Below are 18,484 nucleotides of genomic sequence, written 5' to 3'. Positions count from 1 at the left end.
CATTTATGGCTTTCAAGACTAAACAACAATCATAATCATAAAAAAGAATTTAAAATTTAGAAGAAAAATAAAAAGGCTGTAGAAGTAATGCAAATATAAGAAGCTTATTTAGCTTGAATTTTCAAAATAGTAAAAAATAAATGTTAGCTTTTAAAAAATTAGGAATTAATAGACCATGAACATTTTATGCCTGTTTGGGCAACCTCCAATGGACAATTCTGTATCTCCCTAACAGACTACGTACTCAGTTTCTTTGTTATGAACTTAACAGTATCACAAAAAGGACCAACGTTACTGCCTTTAACTCTCCTTCTGAAAAATAAAATAATGATTTCTGTAGTGTGGCAAAATGTATCATTCCAGTTTGACCTGTACAGAAAAGCTCACTACATTCTTAATTTATGCTTAGATATACAGAACATATTATCATCAGAACCTTAAAGCTGTTTCATGAACACATCCTTTCTATTCAATAACTTACAAAACTCTATGAAAAATGTATCAACATGCTGACTTTTTAAACCATAAGGTCTTATTCCTGCTTTCCAGAGTCTAAATATCTTAGCTATAGAGAAAGCACTAATTGCACTACAAAAGTCCTGCAGTCTTTAAAAAGTAAATATAGCATTTGCCCAATCAAGTAGTTTCTCACTATCTCTGCCATGTCATTGTTTGTTAAAATAGTTGGACCCCAAAACAGTTCTGTGCTATACCCGTCGCTGAAATTAATTTCCTAATTTAAAAGGTTCAGTGACCTGTAATGATATAATGATGTTGCGCGGTTATCACTCTTAGATATTATTTAATGCTGAAATATGCAAGATGGTCTAAAAGGTGTTTTATGTGTGTGCATACTCATAATTCCTATAATTAAGAAACGTTCAGGGAATATTTGTTCTGCTTACCATCTTTCTTGGTGGGTTCCGGCATTGTTACAAGGATTCTTTATTCCCAGTGAGTTTCAGTCTTTCAGATGCAGTAAGTAGTAGCCCCAAGTCCAGCTGAGAGAGCGTGCAGATCAGTATGACAAGCAGAGGGTAAGAAGAATTCCTCTGCTTTATATACTGCAACTGAAATATCAATCAAAATAGCACCTCCTCTCTTTTCAATGCAAACACTTTGAAAATTGACAGTTATGGGAACCCCTCTCACATCTGTTGTCTGCAGCCTCTGCTCCCTTGGCTTTTGGAAGGAATCTCTGCTGCATTGCATGGGGCTGATGAGAACATCTATAACTTTCTAAATTCAGCCACACAGCTCGGTCTCTGTGTCTCTCTCTGTAATATGCAGACACGCATACACACGCAGATAGAGGTTGAAAAAGTGGCTGCCATGCTATTAAAGAGCCTCTTCTGCCTGCAGAACTTACAGAACTACCTGTATACATTTATGCCCTTTACCACAACATAAAAGGGACAAATAAATATAGGCAGTGTGCCTGCAGTGGAACTTCCATTTCTTTCTTTTAAGAGAAAGTGGTATGCAAAGATGGAGTGAGAAGTAGAGTACTTTGCAACATTAATGAAGAAGAGGGGATTATTTTGTTCTTGTTTGGAGCAGTGAAGACCCTCCATATCTCCCTTCTCTTTACATTTGCTACGCTTTCTTGGGTCCTTTCCCTGTAGCCATCCTCATTTTGACTTTTGTAGAGACTGTAGTGCTCCTTTCAGCACTGCTACCTCATTAACTGGAGAGGTCACTGCTGAGAGATGAGATATTCTCTTTTTCACTCATCCAGGAGATGCAACACTCCTTACCTTTGCCAAGCCAGGGAACCAGACAGAAGGAATGGAAATCCTATCTGTAGCACATACACTGAGCCACTAAACTAAGCCACTGGGCTGCCCTCCGTTTAAACTCCTACTTAAACTATGAATGTGTAGGCCAAAGAAATGCAGGCCAAGTTAATCAGGAGGTAATAGGATTTGTTTTCTTATGCCTTTTTAGAATTTTGAGACAAAACTGTAGAGATTAGCGCAACAAGTAAAGTGGTCGTCAAGGGTTCCATGGAATTAAGACACATGTTCAAATCTTTATCACATGTCAATAGGAACTACACCATTACACAGAGGCTCAGTGTTTAAGTACACCCAAATGTTATGGAAAACATATTTTACATCTTTTAATATGAGTTAGAGGTGGAAGAGTGGTCATACGCCTGTTTATTCTGTAGCCAATGCGTGTTTGTTTCCTCTACAATCTGTTGTTTTCTGGCTAGTTAGCCACTTTCTATACATCTTATAAGGGATGGGAATTTCATTCCTCTTTTTAAGAGATGACACTACAATCTGCCTTTTTCTGCTCTGCTCATTGTGGTGTTTTATTATTTGACTGATTCCTGTGCCTGTAAAATACAGAGAAAGTCAAGACTCCCGCCTACCATGGTAATTCCTAGACAAGGAATATTAAAGCTATTTCCCTCCATTGTTTTATATCACTATGTAGGTAAACCTCCTTATATCACTGAAATAATTGTTGTCCTTGGAAAACAAAAAGAACGGTACCCTGAGTAGGGAACTGGAGATTTTGTCCCTCTGTGTATGATTGTGGTGGCAGTGGGGAATCAGTGCATGAACAGACAACAACATTGCAGAGGTTTTTTCCTCTTCCCCTTTCTTCTACTCACATCCAGGCACCAAACACTATCACAGCTGGAACCAGAGGTGGATGAAGAGCAACTGCTGATTCTCTCCAGCAGGGTGTTTCCTGAGTGGCTCCTTGTAAGATATAAAGACATTTTGCCTTGCGTTTCACTCATCATGTGCCAAGAGGTGCTGAGAGGTGTCTGGAGATGATTACAAACAGCATTAAATATGGTCACAGTCTAGCACTGGGTGTGTTAGAGAGGGCCTCCATTGCAATCCCATGGTGAGAAAGGACTAGAAGCCAGTGCTTATCCTTACATCCTTAAAAGGCTTCCTTTCCAGGGAGAGGAAGAAGGGTATGCAGGAATTCTAACTCATGGACTACTTCATATTACTAAATACATATATAGTGAGACCACTCACTGGCCCAGAGACCAAGTGAAAGTGTGTAGTTCTCATCCACACAGCAAAACTCCCTCTCTAGCCCTAAACAGGGAGCATGCAGCCAAAATGTTGGCTGCAACAGGGAATGCTGGCATGTGCCTGAGCTATGCTTAGACAAAGGCAGGAGACTGTTAGTTTGCCTGAGCGAAAACGGTACCAGGGAGCATGCTAACCATCCCCCAGCATGGATAATCACAGGACAACACTTGAACCCATGCCCTAGACCTGCTTTATTTATGGGTATAGGCATGACTAGAAAACTAAACTGGCTGTATAACCTCTGCTAGGCAGGAAGGGAAGATAGGTTATGTGTAGAAAAAAATCACGAAACACTGTAGCTGCCCTTGTAGTGTGTGGAGAAGTGTGTATTTCTTGAGCTCTCTGTTTTGTAAAGACCAGCTGACATTGCAAGCAAAAGACTCTTCAGCTGCACAAAATACATTGAAACTATGGAGTAGCAATCTTCTGAAAATTTGCTCAGCCTTTGACTCTTTCCTCCCCTTACGTTATACTTGCATAATTAATTGCATTTCGTATTATGTTTTCTTTTACTCTCATAAAAATTCCCATGTTGCAACTTTTCTGTAATGTAATTTTTAATTGTATTTTAAAAGATGCCACTCAGGTAGATTTAGGCTGTGATGTCTCAGTGTACCTTCTAGTAGCAGTGACAGGGAAAGCAGTTTATTTCCTAAGAGAGTAAGCCATATTTTTTTGTTTCAGTCCAATTCCCAGCTGAGTACATGCCTCCAGCACCTGCATATACTTCACACTCCAACCTAAGAGAAACTAGGCATTTAAGTTCATTTTTTTTCCTGCACAAATGTTGTCACAATGTTGACCCCATCTTACTTGTGCCATAACAGTTATTAGTACTTTGGTGTTATTGGATAGATGTCATTCAGAGCTTTCTTTCTTAAACTTCTTTTCCACGTATGCAGAGGGCATGGTAGTCAACAAACTTGCCTTATCACTGCCTACAGCAGAGATGTTGATTTTGGCCAACAATTGCCCAAATTGCTTTAAGACTGGTTAAAAAAACAGGAAAAAACTGAAAAGAAGGAAATGCCTGACCTCTTTGTTGTTTGGTTGTTTTTTTTTTCCATTTTCTAAACTTATGCTTCTTGGATCACAGACATGTCTAAACACAGTTACAATTATCCGTTTAGCAAACCTGTTCACTCTGTTAATAAAGGCATTTATCTATTAATTTTATGAAGTTCAGATTTATAAATATTTTTTTCCTGCAGTCCTGCTATTCTAGCCTATATCACTCAGCTGATTTGACTGCAACTCATCATGTGAAGGAGCTGAGCCAGAAGAGGAAGCATTTAGCTTCTCTGCGCTGAGCACACAGCTCCTGAGCACATTAAAGGCCACAAACCACCTTTTGATTCAGCTGCCAGCCTACTTGCCAAATGACTGAGCCGGAACCTTTGCAGAAATTGTGAGGTGGAAAAAGCTAAGCTCCACATTGTTTCTAGCCCACCTCCTGTACTTCAGTAGATAGCACTAGAGGCTGTGCTGATCCCAGGCATCTTTTCATTAACTTACCCTACCGCTAAAAGCCCCCGTGTTTGCACAGGTTGGCTGCCTCATGTCTCTGGATGGAAATGTCCCTTCCCATAACTTGATATTCTCCTTCCATAAATTGGCTTGTGACCTTGTATTTTGCCCTTCCGTAAAGTGAATGTCTTCTGACCAAAATTTATCCTCATTGCAGTATGGCTTTTGTGTACCACTGTAAGCCCACTTCTCAGCCACCTCAGGGGCCAAACATGCTAAGCTCTCTGAGCCTTTCCCTTCCATGTCTGCCCCAATTAATCTTCTGTGGTCTCTTTCCAAAACATGACTATCCTATTTTAACTCTGCTCGGCTCCTTGAGCAGTGTCCAAACAGCAGCTAACCAAGGCGTCAGATAATTAAATCATTCTCTCTCGTCTGTTTTTAATAAATTCCCCTGGTCAAACATCCAAAGCCCTTATATGCTCTTGCAGCTGCCATATCTGCATCCATAACTTCATATTTGCTGCTATTCCTAGGACTGAACTCTCTCACTTACTTCAGTCTCTATTCTAGTAAGTCACTGTCTGTTTGTTACCAGAGAAAAATCTTTGTCTTGTCACCAAGCCAAAGGATCAGGACATTTCCAGAAGACCTCAGAGACAAATCTTTAACCAAACTTTATTTAAAAATTTTCCACGGAAAGGTTTTATTGATATTAAGAAAAAAAGTGATTGATTTAAGTAAGAATGCTAGGCAGAAACGAACAGTTTAGATGACAGTAGGAAAGGATTCCCAGTCCACACAGGACAAAATCTGGAAATAACATGAAGTGCTGGCATGTCTATGCATGTTCATTACAAAATAAACAGCATCTTGGTTCTATTCTAGTAAAGTATCCAAAGCTTTGAAGTCTTATGTAACAGAAAACCATTTTAACCAGTTTTAATATTTGGAGCTTTGGAACCTCTAAAAATCAGTTATTTACTGAGCCCCAGGATGAAGGATAAGAAGTGGCAACAGACGGAGCTTTCCCTCCCATCAGGTGGAACCCATAAAAACATTTCTCCAGGAGGATGCTGGAATGAGGTTTGACAATGCTCAAGCCCCATTTAAGTCCCACGTGCCCTCCCACCAGGCACAGGGCCTGAGAATCCTGTTCTCTATGTCTACAGCAGAAACGCATTATAGTGACATCATTTTGGGCTCAGATTCTGCCTTGGCCATGTATGCTACTTAAAATAGGACATTATAGATTTTAGTGAATTTCTTTCTTTTGATATTACTCATAATCCACAGAGCATTTTTTCTTTTCTACCAATAAAAATAACAAATCAATTATTTCCATTTCTACCATGCTGGCAAGTGGAAGACTGAAAACGTGCAACTGAAAAAGGCACAACTCTTTTTGCAAGAGAAGGAAGTACCTCAACATGGTAGAATGCTGCATCTCAGAATATCTGTTACTTTTTAAGTCCCTGTCTAATTTTTGAAGGCAGTCCTTTTTTTCTGACATCTTTGCTGATCTTACTGGTGTTGATGAAAGACACCTGGATTTACCTGGCCAGCTCAGTTTAGTCACAGCTTTGCACTGTACACCTGCCAGGAAAAGAGACCTTCCTACTCTGTCATGCACTCTACTTTTCTGCCATGTAAATGAGACATGACCTTCATTGAGAAGTGGTGAGAAATACTTTCTGTATAAATGTAGCATCCACAAATGGGGTCTTACTCTATGTAGCAAGACGAGGGAAGATTAAACTTTAAAGCCTAGATTGCATATTTTTTTTTTCCAAGACAGTCGGCTTGGAGACACTTCAAGGCATGTACAAGATGTCGTTGACAGATAAACACCACTTGTCAGCTTTACCTTCTGCCTTACAATGACCCAAAGGGTGACATTACTGTGTAAGCAACACATGCCCCATGGTGTCCTATAGCAGTCAGAGTGTTTCCTTTCTGACAGTAAATTCCAGCACACTGAGGCACTCAGCACCAAAGTCAAGAGCTGGTCCCTAGGTCAGGGCAGGAGGCAAAACACCAGGAGGAGGAAGGAGAGCAGCTTCTTTCTGTTGGTTGCTTGGCTGGATCGGTCAGAAAAAAATGAGGGTTGCTAAGAAGGGAAAAGTGATGGGAATTTTGCCACTGACTTCAAGAGAGACAGAGCTTATGTAACTTTGTTTTTAAGAGGAAACTTGAAAGAGGACCCTGCAGCCAGGATAGGAAAGAGACATTGCGGCCCAGATTTTTGTTCTGACTTCCACAGGTGAAATTGGGAGCAGCTCCTCACTTGAGCTATGCCTAGGTAAGCAAGACCCATGCTGGGTTTCCATGCTCCATCGTGCTGAAAACTGCCTAATTGTGAGTGCTGGATACAGGGTAACAGACAGAAGTTTCTTTGGCCCTGATTTGATCCGTTCATTAAACATGATAAATTTACCCCAGCAGCTTACAAAGAGCACATGATTTGGCAGAGCAGATTATGGTGTATCATCCAGCACGGGCCAATGAGGCTTGGGATGACGAAAACGCCCCTTCATCATTATTGGGGTCTCTCTCACAATTGCGTTTTTTGTGTTTTCTGATTTGAATATAGCATTTCACCATTGAACTCGGTGGATTAATTTTAAATTATTTTCAGTGCATTTGATTGGTCGTATTAAAAGTCTGCAGAACTTCAAGAACATGCCTGCAGAAATTTTGCCTTCCAAATTTCTGAAATCCATAGCTATCCAACAATAGAACAAATTCTCCCAAATTATCTTTTCCAAGCTTGCTTCCCTACTGGTTACAATTAGCAAGTTCCATTGTCAAAATTCTGCAGATACCTCTTGCACCCAAAGATGTAAACCCTGTATTATGGGAAACACTAACACAGGAGATTCCAAGTAACCTTGATTAAAGATTCTGAGACAGTTCTAGAATTATTGCAATGACAGAGGCAGAGTTTGTAATTAGTGCTTATACAACACCAGTCTTCTATGTTAAAACTGTCACAAACCTCCAAACTAAAGTATATCATATATACAACTATATTATATATACTATATTTATAAATATTTTTCTAGATATGTTGATATTAAAAAACCTTACTTGCTCTCTTTTAGAATTTTATATATTGCAATCTTGCAACTTTCATACTTCATAGAGATAAATAAATATTTCAGCCTTCCAGAATGAATTATGTAAGTCCAAGTGTCATGATTCATCAGCTTTCAAAGAAAATCATCCAATTCCCAATGAGGGACAGGCTGATAGTAAAAAACTTATAATTCACTCTAGCTAATTAGTAGCCTGGAAATATCATCAAAGTGGTTGTTCACATTCAGAGTGCCACCATGTAAGTTCACCTGCGCTATATAGTGATCTCTCTATGAAGGTTTTTTAACAGAAAGGTATTCAATTCCCAGATGTCCAGAGGAGCTAATACACAACATCATAAGCAGATTCCTTAACTGGGGCATACCTCAGTTCCCTCTTTGTAAAGTGGGTACGATAAGCCATTTCTTTACCCTATAACTATCATCATGCCTTCTTTGTTTCCTTAGAGAGCCTATGGAGCGTGCATTAGTAGCTGTTTGCACAGTGGAACCTTAATCTCAGTTGGTACTATGATATATTATTACTACTTACAATGCCTAAAAATTACTGCTGCATATAAATTGATGGAATAAAAGGTATCAAGTTCTGGGGCTGATAGTCTCTTTTATCTATTAAATCACCTCTTCTTAGCATAACTGCAGTATAATTATAACAGTATAATACAATGGGCTAATTTATTTGACGTGTTAGTGGTGCAGTTTCCTGATACAGGTAATCCAGTGCAGCTGCAGACTTCTGCTAGCAGGATGGGCCCGTTCTCCCTTCCTTTCGCTCTTCCTCCTCCCTCAAACAGGAGATCTTGTTCCTTTCCTTGGAACCTAGTGTTGGACCTAGTGACTATGCAGGATGAGTCAGTTCAGTTTACTGATCAGAGTGAGTCCTACACATTTGGAGCAGGAGGTACTTTATTTCTGCTGAAGCAATACTCTCTGGCAGCCCTGTGATCACTAGATAGGAGGCAACAGGAGTGCACAGCCGCAGGCAGGGAAGTGGGACTGTCCTTCTTAGCTGCAACCTACACACACATAGTGTTAAGTGTAACGGGAAATTATACCCTCGTTGTGTCAGAGGTCCAATTTGTAAACATCCGCTTCCTATTCTGGAAGATAATTGAGATATGTGTGAACTATATACATCTCTTAATTTCCAAAACGTCTGTTGCATAGAGATAGATTTTCCATTATTTTATCCAATTTTTTTTCCTTTGTACTGGGTAAAAGAAATCAAATTCCTTTCAACTTTCCATGAACCACTGGGGGGGCCTTCTGATTCACAGAGGAGGGTGAACATGGGCTGAAGGGCCATAAGTGGAAAGGCGGCATCATTCACTGGGAGCACAAAGCAAACCCTCAATAATTAGCTGTGAATCTCCACTTTGGTGGAAGCCTTCACCTTGTCACTAAGAAACGAGGGTTATTCAACTTCTACAATTTGCTCTATGAGCCTGACCAGTTCTCATAACCTTATGGCTCCCCTTCGACTCAATGGTGGCACTTCATTTATCACCCTAGCTTCATTTATGAACACCTGTTGGCTCCAAAAGGAATAGAGTGCCAGTTTCTACCAGTATTTCCAAAGTCTTTGTAACCTCTATTCACGCCAAGTCAGCACAGGACTGGAGATTAGTCATATCTTTTAAATGAATGATGAGATTTCCCTGGATGTGGAAGATTCTGAGGTGAAGTTTTTGGAGAACATCCAGCATGAATTTTAAAAATACTCTGTAACTCAAGAAGTTACATGAATTGGTAAGTCTAAACGTTAAAAAAGACTGTTAGAATCAGTTAACGACTTACTGTATTAATTAAGCTTCACAAAGCCTGGTGAAAGAAGGCTAGAAAGAATCTTATACATATATATCTGAATAAACAAAGTAATGGGATTTGAAGATCCATGTGAGGACCCCAGACATAGAGCTCTCAGTCTTTTTCCTTGGCTCCTAGTCCAAGGTATATTCTGTTGTCTGGATCTGTGAACACTGGAAAAGAAATCCCAGGGGGATATATTTAACTTTTTCCATGGACTATGCATATGAAGTTCAGAATACACACTTATTTTCACATTTTGGGTCACACAGATCCTTTGTGTTTACATTTTTGTGAGTGCAGTGCCAGCTCTGCATCTGAACTCATCTTTCCCAGTCAGCAGAGATCTAGTCATCAGGCTCAGTTCAGTTACTTAAGCATGATCACATGCAGCCATCTGAGAGTGCTCTCTGGTATCATGGCCTCCCGTTGCCCCTTCACAGCATGTAGGTCATTAGTAACTCTGGTGTCAAACCCATCTCTCTTCCATATGATTAAGTAACTTCAGGCACCTCTAATGGCCCTGCTCACATATGTTTAGGAAGTTGAACTAAGACCTCATGAAATGGGTTTTAGAGAGCAATACAGAAACGAATTTTAGGATAAGATGTCTCATATCTTGGACTTCAACGGTGACCAGGCCACTTGTCAGTGCTCCAGTGTGGATCTCCCGAGAGCCCTACCCACTGCATCTTTCACAGAGGTTAATGATTATGAAAGATTGTTAGGCTCGTAACTACACCACCACATTGCATGCCCAAAGGTCAGCCCTCTTGTGCTCTCTGCCTCTTCCACAGGTTCCTCCAAGCTGCTGCCTTGTGAGTACCAAACCCCAGGGCTTGTGCAGCTTCTCCCTGAGTGGCCACAACAGATCACCCCAGTTTGGCTTTTCGCCCTTGCAGTGGCTGTGCACCCGCAGAATTGCATGTCAGCCAAAGTCTTTCATCTGTGTCTTTCATCACTCAACTCCATCTCCCCTCCACTGCCACCTCCTAGACATGTTGTCGGCAGTGCCATGCACCTCAGCGTACAGACCTTACAGTCTGGGTTCTGACTATTCCTTTCTCAGTGGTACAGTGATATTTTGGCCCAAGTCTTTTCCATTTAGCCTGAGTTTTACTGTATGGTTTATTAAAAAAAAAGAAAAGTCGGTAGTGCAGGCACTTGTCTATGGGAAAAATTCTTCTTCCAAAAATAAACCCTTCCTGCTCAAGTTAGAGCCTGAGGCTTAAGGTCTTAGCAGTCTGGAACAGTAACAATACAAACATATGAGAAGCCCAAATGGGGCTGAGCAGCATTTGTGCACTATGCCGTCAGTGCTTTCCTATCAGCAGTTCAATAACCCTTGGGGGATTGCTTCCATAGGACTTTTCCCCTGCATATTAACTGCATAAGCAGGAGGACTATGTGCCATCTACTGGCACCTAAACAAACACGACAAACTTTCATTTCAAGTGCTAAATTTAAAAAAAAATTCTGTGGCTTGAAATATATCTGTGGTAGAATGATCATTTATATGGTTGAAAATGCTTTTTTGTATAAACTGTGACGGCAGGCAGTGGCAGTACATCTCTTGCCCTGCCCAGCAGGAACCAGCTACAGCCCCAGACTATCAGTTGCAACACTTATAGAACCATAGAATGGTTTAGATTGGAAGGGACCTTTAAGGTGAGTTCCAACCAGTTCCAACCTCCCTGCCATGGTCAGGGACACCTCCCACTAGACCAGGTTGCTCAAAGCCCAAACCAGACTGGTCTTGAACATTTCCAGGGATGGGGTCTCAACAACTTCTCAAGCCTGTCAAGGTCCTTCTAGATGGCATTCCTTCACTCCAGCATGTCAACCATGCCACACAGCTTGGTATTGTTGGTAAACTTACTGAAAGTGCACTCAATCCCACTGTCCATCTCGCTGACAAAGATGTTGAACAGCACCAGTCCTAGCAGAAACCTCTGAGGTTTCCACTTGGACATCGAGTCATTGACCACAACTCTTTGAGTGTGAACATCCAGCCAGTTCCTTATCCACTGAGTGGTCCATCCACCCTATCTGTGTCTCTCAAATTTAGAGACCAGGATGTCATATGGGACAATGTCAAACACTTTCCATAAGTCCAGGTAGATGACAGTTGCTCTTCCTTTATCCACCAAAGCTGTAACCCTTGTGAGTCACACAGTGAAGCATTCCTACGGGCATTTTGGCCAAGTACCTGGACAGTACTCAACACTCCCTCTACTGCTGCCTTCTCACAGGTATGGGTTAGCAGTTTAAGCAGTTACTACCATTTCAGCTAGTTTCTTCTCACCCTCCTTTGGCAGTTACGGGTAGCTTTAGTGCTGATCTTAGGTGGTGATGCTAACTGCACGCTGAAGTGTCTGTTGCTTATTCTCAGGCTGTCCAGTATTTGGGACTACCTGAAAACGGTCAGTTCTTAAACCCTGCTGCTAGTTTCACCAACAGCCACCTGGCTAAGGTGTCCAGGGACTTCCAGTGTATTTCAGGGGAGACTGTTAAGTCTCTCTTTTATATTCCTGCTCACTCCTATCTCCTGTCTCAAATCTCTCAACCTCTCTTGTTTCTTTTGTTAGTGCTCTGCAATTATTGTCTGTTTTGTGCTTTTGCCAAGGATCAAGCTGCAGAGAACTATAAAAATAGAGGGAAAAAACAAACTATCAGATTTCTGCAATGTCAAAAGGATCAGCCAGTAGGTTGTGTGTAGCACTATCATTTTTCCTTGGCATTAAACGTTATGAATAGGGATAAATGTCACATTAGTGAATGCCACATAATTTCCTGAATATGCTTGTGCCTGGTTTAAAAAAAAATTTAAAAAGACAGAATTTAAAGGTGGCCACCAAACTGAATATTCAATTTTAGTCTCGTTTTCAGGAGCCCTAAGTTGTCACAGGCAGCTGCAATCTTTACTGCAAAGTCAAAGTTAGTCACAGTAATCTGAATTACTGAGCCAAGTTCAGGCTCTTAGTTTTTAAAAACCTAGTCTTATTTTAATAAAAATGAGCAGATACACCAGTGGAGTTTGTACTGTTTAATAATGAATATGCAGAGCAGAATTTCTAATCCCATCCTCTACCACTGTCACCCTGAGCAAGCCAGTCTTTGCTGTTCTCATACCTAAAGAACTGAGGAAAATCGATGAAAATTTACATTTCTCATTGCCGGTGATAATGAAAATCATTTAACTAGGAGAAGTCCAAATCTGATTTCCTGGTCACTTAAAGCTGCTAAGCTCACCAGGAACTGAGCAAGTTATACAGCGGACAAGAAAGTTAAAATTCTTCTCACTGTTGCCATGCAGGTCAGTGGCACACCACACAGTTCAACTTTTATCCTGATTTGGGAGTTGTATAAATCTCAGGATAAAACAGTCTTTGTCCTGATAGTCAGACAGATAAGAAGGTTACTAACACACACATAGTCTTAATTCAGAGGGAGTTAGTGTTTTCAGGACAATAAGAACTTAAGGAAGAATTTAAACAAGAAAGCGAAAGAGTTATAAACTAGAACTAACAGTTAATTCCATTTCCACAAGAAACCTTAGAAAATGAGAGAGTTGTGAAAGAAAATGTTTGGATGCTATGACCAGTAGGATGACAGAGATGCAAACAATGAAAGTTAAGGCGGGATAATTGCACCTTCAGGCCTTAGGAGAGTGAAAGAGTGAAATGCAATTTGGTATGATGAAGAAGGAGGAAGCAGTGAAAAGATTCAAAGCAATGTAAGTTACTGAAGAGTTGAGTGATTTTATTGATAACTTCGTCCTCTCTTGGGTTACAAAGTGATGTTAAAGCACAAAGGAATATTTATTCTGAAGGCGATATGAATAACTGGATAACTGAAATAACTCTATTGTAAGCCACAATGATACCAACCAACATGTTAGATTAGCCATACTTGGTCATACAGTTTTGGTGTATGAAAAAAGATATTTACACAAAAGATATGTACACTTTGCCCAGGTTCTTGTCCCATTGAACCTAGCAGGTTACTCGATGCAGATGCTGGTGGGAATATATGAAGCAGCCTCTGGGAATTCAAGGAAAATCCATAATTCCCTGAAGAAACTCTGCTACCCTACAGGTAAGGGTGTCATTTCCTAGCACCTGCAGGAAGAAAAGCAAGGGTGGCCAGCTCTTGATTCTTGCCCAGAAAGAAAAGATTTTGGCAGAACAAATTCAGCAGTCACTGAAGCTGCCCATTTCTCTAAAGTCTAAATAGATTCATCCACAGTCACACAAGCTAAAAAACCTAAGAATATATCAGCCATTGTGTTTCAAGATGTAAAGGAATATCCAGCTGCCCATAGTTAGACAGATGTTGACTTAAGAAGATTTTAACCCTCTATCTGCAGGATCTCATGCTAGCAAAAACTGCAGACTAAATGGCCTCTGACAGGATGCAGAGAGTTCTTGTGTTTTTATAAAGCTGGTTTCTTATGATAAAAGCTCCTAATGCTGACAACGGAGCAATAATTTTCCAAAGCTTCATAGTTTTCTAATATTTTCTACATTGCAAAGATTAAAGGATTGTGGCTTTATAATTCCCTATATGCTGTTCTGTTATTGACAGAATCTATCATGGTCACTTTTTACACTTTTCCTCCTACTTTTTGTTGAAGTAAAAATATCTCCATCTCCATACTACCTTGTATTTCCAGCCCACTGCTTCAATGCTGTTCATTTGTCTCATTTTCCCAGTCTACCCACATTTCTCTTTTACAGTGTCATAGAAGTGAAGTTTCTGGAAGAAGGCACTGGAAGACACATCTTTGAGTCAACATGGCCCTTCAAACTCCTGTTGTTCCTGCTGCCAGCAGAGGTGCACGTTCTCCAGTGAGCACTGTGGAGCAGACATGGTCTGCCCATTCAACTGATAAGACTGACAGTGTCAAACCCAGATGAACAGTTTTAAATCTACTAACTTCCCTTCTAGGGACGTAGGTCCTTTCTTGAGATCTCTCACTGAGGCATATTTTGGCTCGACCTTTCAAGACACCTCCTCTTCACTGACATTGCTTTCCTCACTGGAGGTATCACGGAGGCTGTGTTGTGCTGGCCGTATCCCTTGGCACAGTGTCAGTCTGACTCATCTTCCATTTCATTACAGGGTCTGAAAACAGCTGCAGCTGTCGGAGGTTTGCAGTTACTTTGAAGCATTATGATAAAACTATACTTGCTAAATTATTCTGGTAAATACAGCCTCCATGGCATCAGAAGAAAAGTACAAAAAGTGAAGTCTCTTGCAACGCATTACGGTCACGATTCACCTGACTTGCTCAACTTTGAGCAGTTGCACAGTAATCAATAACTGCAAAACAAAAGCTAACACCCTGTTGCAGGGTGAAGAGAAAAACAACTAAGACAGAAAATATAACTGTAGAACTGCAAAATATAATGCAGCATAATATAACACTTAATGTAACCTACCAATCTTTACTACAGAATCTTTTTCTATTACTTGAATTTATTTTTACTATGCGCTGGGGGTGTTTCATGAGTGTAGTATTTTTTCCATTAATTTATCATGTCTTCTTAAGGAGACAATAACAGGCAACACTTCTTACCTTCTGCATAATTCCTGGAAGCCTTAATATCTTTCTTGCCTCTCTGGTGTGTACAATTTTTAGTATGCATCTAATTTACAGATATGTACATGCATACTGCACTCCAAGTGCTGACTCTCTCCTTTTATTAAAAAGAGGCCCATGCAGAATATCAGCACCTCGCAAACATAGACGTATATGAGGAACTTGGCTTGCAAGAATAGGTCCACTAACTTAAATACAAAAATTTGCACTACAGCGATGAGTGCCCTGTGGGTCCTGCAATTTAAACCTACCTGTTTAAAGGATACTTACCCAGTATTTAACCTGGGTAGTGGTAGCAGATTTAGCTGTGGCAGCCAGGACTGCAACACAGGCTGCAAAACCTATGCAAGAGGGTGGACAGATATGTGGAGGGGCTTTGCAGGCTGTATAGAGATCCATGGTACTGTCACTATACTACAATCAGTACTTAAAACTGCAGCCATGACAGGGCAGCCTTAATCCCTGAATATCCGGTGGTTCAGCTCTAACCTGCTGTTTCTGAGCTGTCCTGAGAACAGTTGTGAATCTATTTCCACCATCCCAGCCAGGAACTGAGAAAAAAGGGATAGGTGTGCTAGAAGACAGATTATGGCTACTTAAGAGACAATTTTGAAAGCTTGTGTTTTCCTAAGTGCACTCTTTAAAATTAACTGGATTTATCATGTGCAATTATTTATGTGTTTACAAACTAAGATGATGATGCTGCTCGATAAAACACATTTTTCCATAAAAAGAACCCATATTTTACAAAATTGTCAAAGACATTACAGAAATGTAGCAAGTGTTTTCTGGAGCATACAAAGACTAATATTTAACTTCAGTGATTTCATACGTTTTCCCGCCCAGGAGAATCCTGTCACTCAAGCCAAGCCCTGGGTTCCCTTTCTGAAGTTTGATGACATGACAATACAGAGACTGGCTTTCACTTCTTTTCTAAATCATTTTCACCAAAACCAAGTGAGGTGTCAAGACACCTGCTGCAGTGAGGGTGGTAACAACACTTAGCTTTTTTTTGTCAAGCATCATTTTATCACTGAACAGAGTTCTGAGAAAAATTAATATAGCCTCATTCTGATGTCCAGGACCAGCACAAGTGAGGTGAAACTGGCTGGGACCAAGGGTAAGAATGTATGGAAAATCGTCCTAGCATTGTGAGAAGATAGGTAGCACAAGAAATAAGAAGCAATTTTGATTTTAATTATTCCTTGGGTTACAATGTTCTACTTTGGTCTAATTTTTTAAAGATATAAGGATTTCAGTTTGCCCACAAACTAAGTTAGAGGTTCAGAGCAATGCTGTTTTCTCCCACAGTAATATGTGCAGGCAGCCAGTTGACATTTATGTTGTTTCGGAGTAATATATCACAAAGAAAACAAGCAGTTGCCGTTCTTGATGATGTCAAGCTGATGGCACGATGGAAGTCTTCGTACTATCCCTGGAATTGCAAGACAGGAGACACTTGCTGTCTGGGCAGCCACAGGCAAGGGCTACTTTGCATAGTAGCCACTGTGCTCTTGGAAGTGGAGAAATCAGAGAGGATATATCTGCAGTCAGATAAAATAGGAGTGGGTTCAAACTTTTGCAACACCCCTTTGCTTTCCTGCATTCTGTTTTAAAGATCTTTTTAATTTTTATTTATCCCTATATTCACCCATGCTGGCTATGGCCAGAGTTCTGGAGGAAGAGTAGCTGTTTCTATTGTCCCTGCTAGGAGCTATAAGCACATACTGTGCCAAAAACTCAAGATAACTATTTCATGAGAGGTTTCATGATAACTCCAGCCAAGAGGCTCTGACAAGATTTGAATAATCACTGCAGCTTTGGCACTTATCTAAACTAGACACTTCTCTTACTGTCTAATTCAGATTAAATGTCTGCACAGAGAAATGAGAAACCTTTTCCACCCAGCGGGGGCAGTTGGGTCTATGGATTCAGATAGCAGACTTCAGCAGGGCCAACTTGGAGCTGGTGAGTCAGACAAGCAATGGTTGGCTCTGTCCCCTCACCACTATCTGCCATGCAGAGTGGCTAATCTAGCGTGAGAAAGAAGATTAGTAACAAATTACTCTCCTCTTCTCCTTAACTCCTGGAAGCAAGAATGATGCAAGAAGGATCCTCCTGCTCAGAGGTTTGCCTCCAACTTGGATTGCCAGCTCACTCCCGTCCTAGCCCAGCTTATTCACCACCTCTTCCTCAGAGCTGTGCCTGAAAGTTACAGTCTAGTCCAGTTACACCAAAAAAAGAGAAAGTGAGAAAAAAGATGGAACCTCTTACATTACACAGGAGCTGGGAAATAGGAAAACATTTAGCTGATCTGTAGAGGAGGACAGCAGAGCACTGATGCAAGAGGATAACAGCAACAAGAGATTTAGAGTTCATCAACTCTAATTCTTACAAGGGTACCATAATGAAAAAAAAGCCAAAGCTCTGATTAAAGAGATGGTAGCAAACAATTGTTCTAGCAGTGCTGACTCTTTACATATGTTCAGGAGAATGCTTAAGTTTCTGTAAATGTCAAATGTTGGAAAAGAGAAAGCAAAAGAACAAAAATGTGGTGATCCTTAAAAAGACTAGAGAGAGAACTGGGTAACTCTAGCTCTGGCAGCCTGACTTCAGTTCCAGGTAAAATATTAACAAAACCTGAGAGGAGCACCTATTTTTAGATGGATAGAGCAGACAAACCTATTGGCTTAAAGCCAAGAGGGATTTGTGAATCAGACAATGCCAAAGAAACCTGATAGCCTTTTTTAATATGGCATCTGAGTGGGTGGTTTTTTATAAAAAAGACCTGTGCCCTATGGAAACAGTTTAAATAATGCCTGGGTAAGAATTCAATAAAGTGACAAACAAGGACTTTACATGCATACTGTGTTCTTACAGAAAGTCCTTGTACTTCTTTAAAGGGCATCCTTTTAGCCAGGTTCTTTCTTTGCAATAAGTCAAAATGGGTTTTGCTCAACATAATTCAGAAAATAAATACAAGACAGACATAGTAAAAGATAGCAGGCTCTCCCACTTGACATTTCTATTTCTTTCTTTTCCTCTGTCTCACTTCCTTTCTTGCTCTCTATTTCTCTTTCACCTTTTCTCTCTCTCTGTCTCCTTCTCCTTATCTTTCTCTCCCCTTTTATCTTTCTCTTTTTCCCTTCCATTCTTTCTCACTTGTTTTCCCTCTCTCACACATGCTCTTGCATATATACGCACACCTTCATGCTTACCGGTTTGTTTGAGATGCTAACTGCATCTGTTGAGATAAGCTACATTGAAAGGACACACTTAAAAAGATTCAAAGGAAAGAGAAACTCAATATTCAGTGTCCCAAGAGATTTAATCAGTGTGTAACTTACTAATGAATTACACGCATGAGGTACAATGTTAACACCAAACTTTTTATTGCAATAAACTGAAGTTACTCAAAACTATGTCAGAACAGACCACAT

General features: G+C 40.4%; 1 protein-coding gene across 2 annotated transcripts in view; it reads right to left on the bottom strand.

The window, feature by feature from the left end:
• The window catches only part of MYBPC1 (myosin binding protein C, slow type), an 81,115-nt gene extending 80,081 nt beyond the window's left edge, over positions 1-1,034 (bottom strand). For both annotated transcript variants that reach the window (XM_014937185.1, XM_014937187.1), the window contains exon 1: positions 906-1,034. In XM_014937185.1, the coding sequence (XP_014792671.1) occupies positions 906-930 (25 nt within the window). In that variant the 5' untranslated portion in view covers positions 931-1,034. The remainder of the gene's footprint in view (positions 1-905) is intronic.
• Between the last annotated feature and the right edge of the window lie 17,450 nt (positions 1,035-18,484).

Source organism: Calidris pugnax, unplaced genomic scaffold, assembly GCF_001431845.1.
Source record: "Calidris pugnax isolate Ruff unplaced genomic scaffold, ASM143184v1 scaffold1, whole genome shotgun sequence".
NCBI lineage: Eukaryota > Metazoa > Chordata > Aves > Charadriiformes > Scolopacidae > Calidris > Calidris pugnax.
The sequence above is the reverse complement of the archived record's forward strand: the minus strand, read 5'-3'. Positions and strand labels throughout refer to the sequence as shown.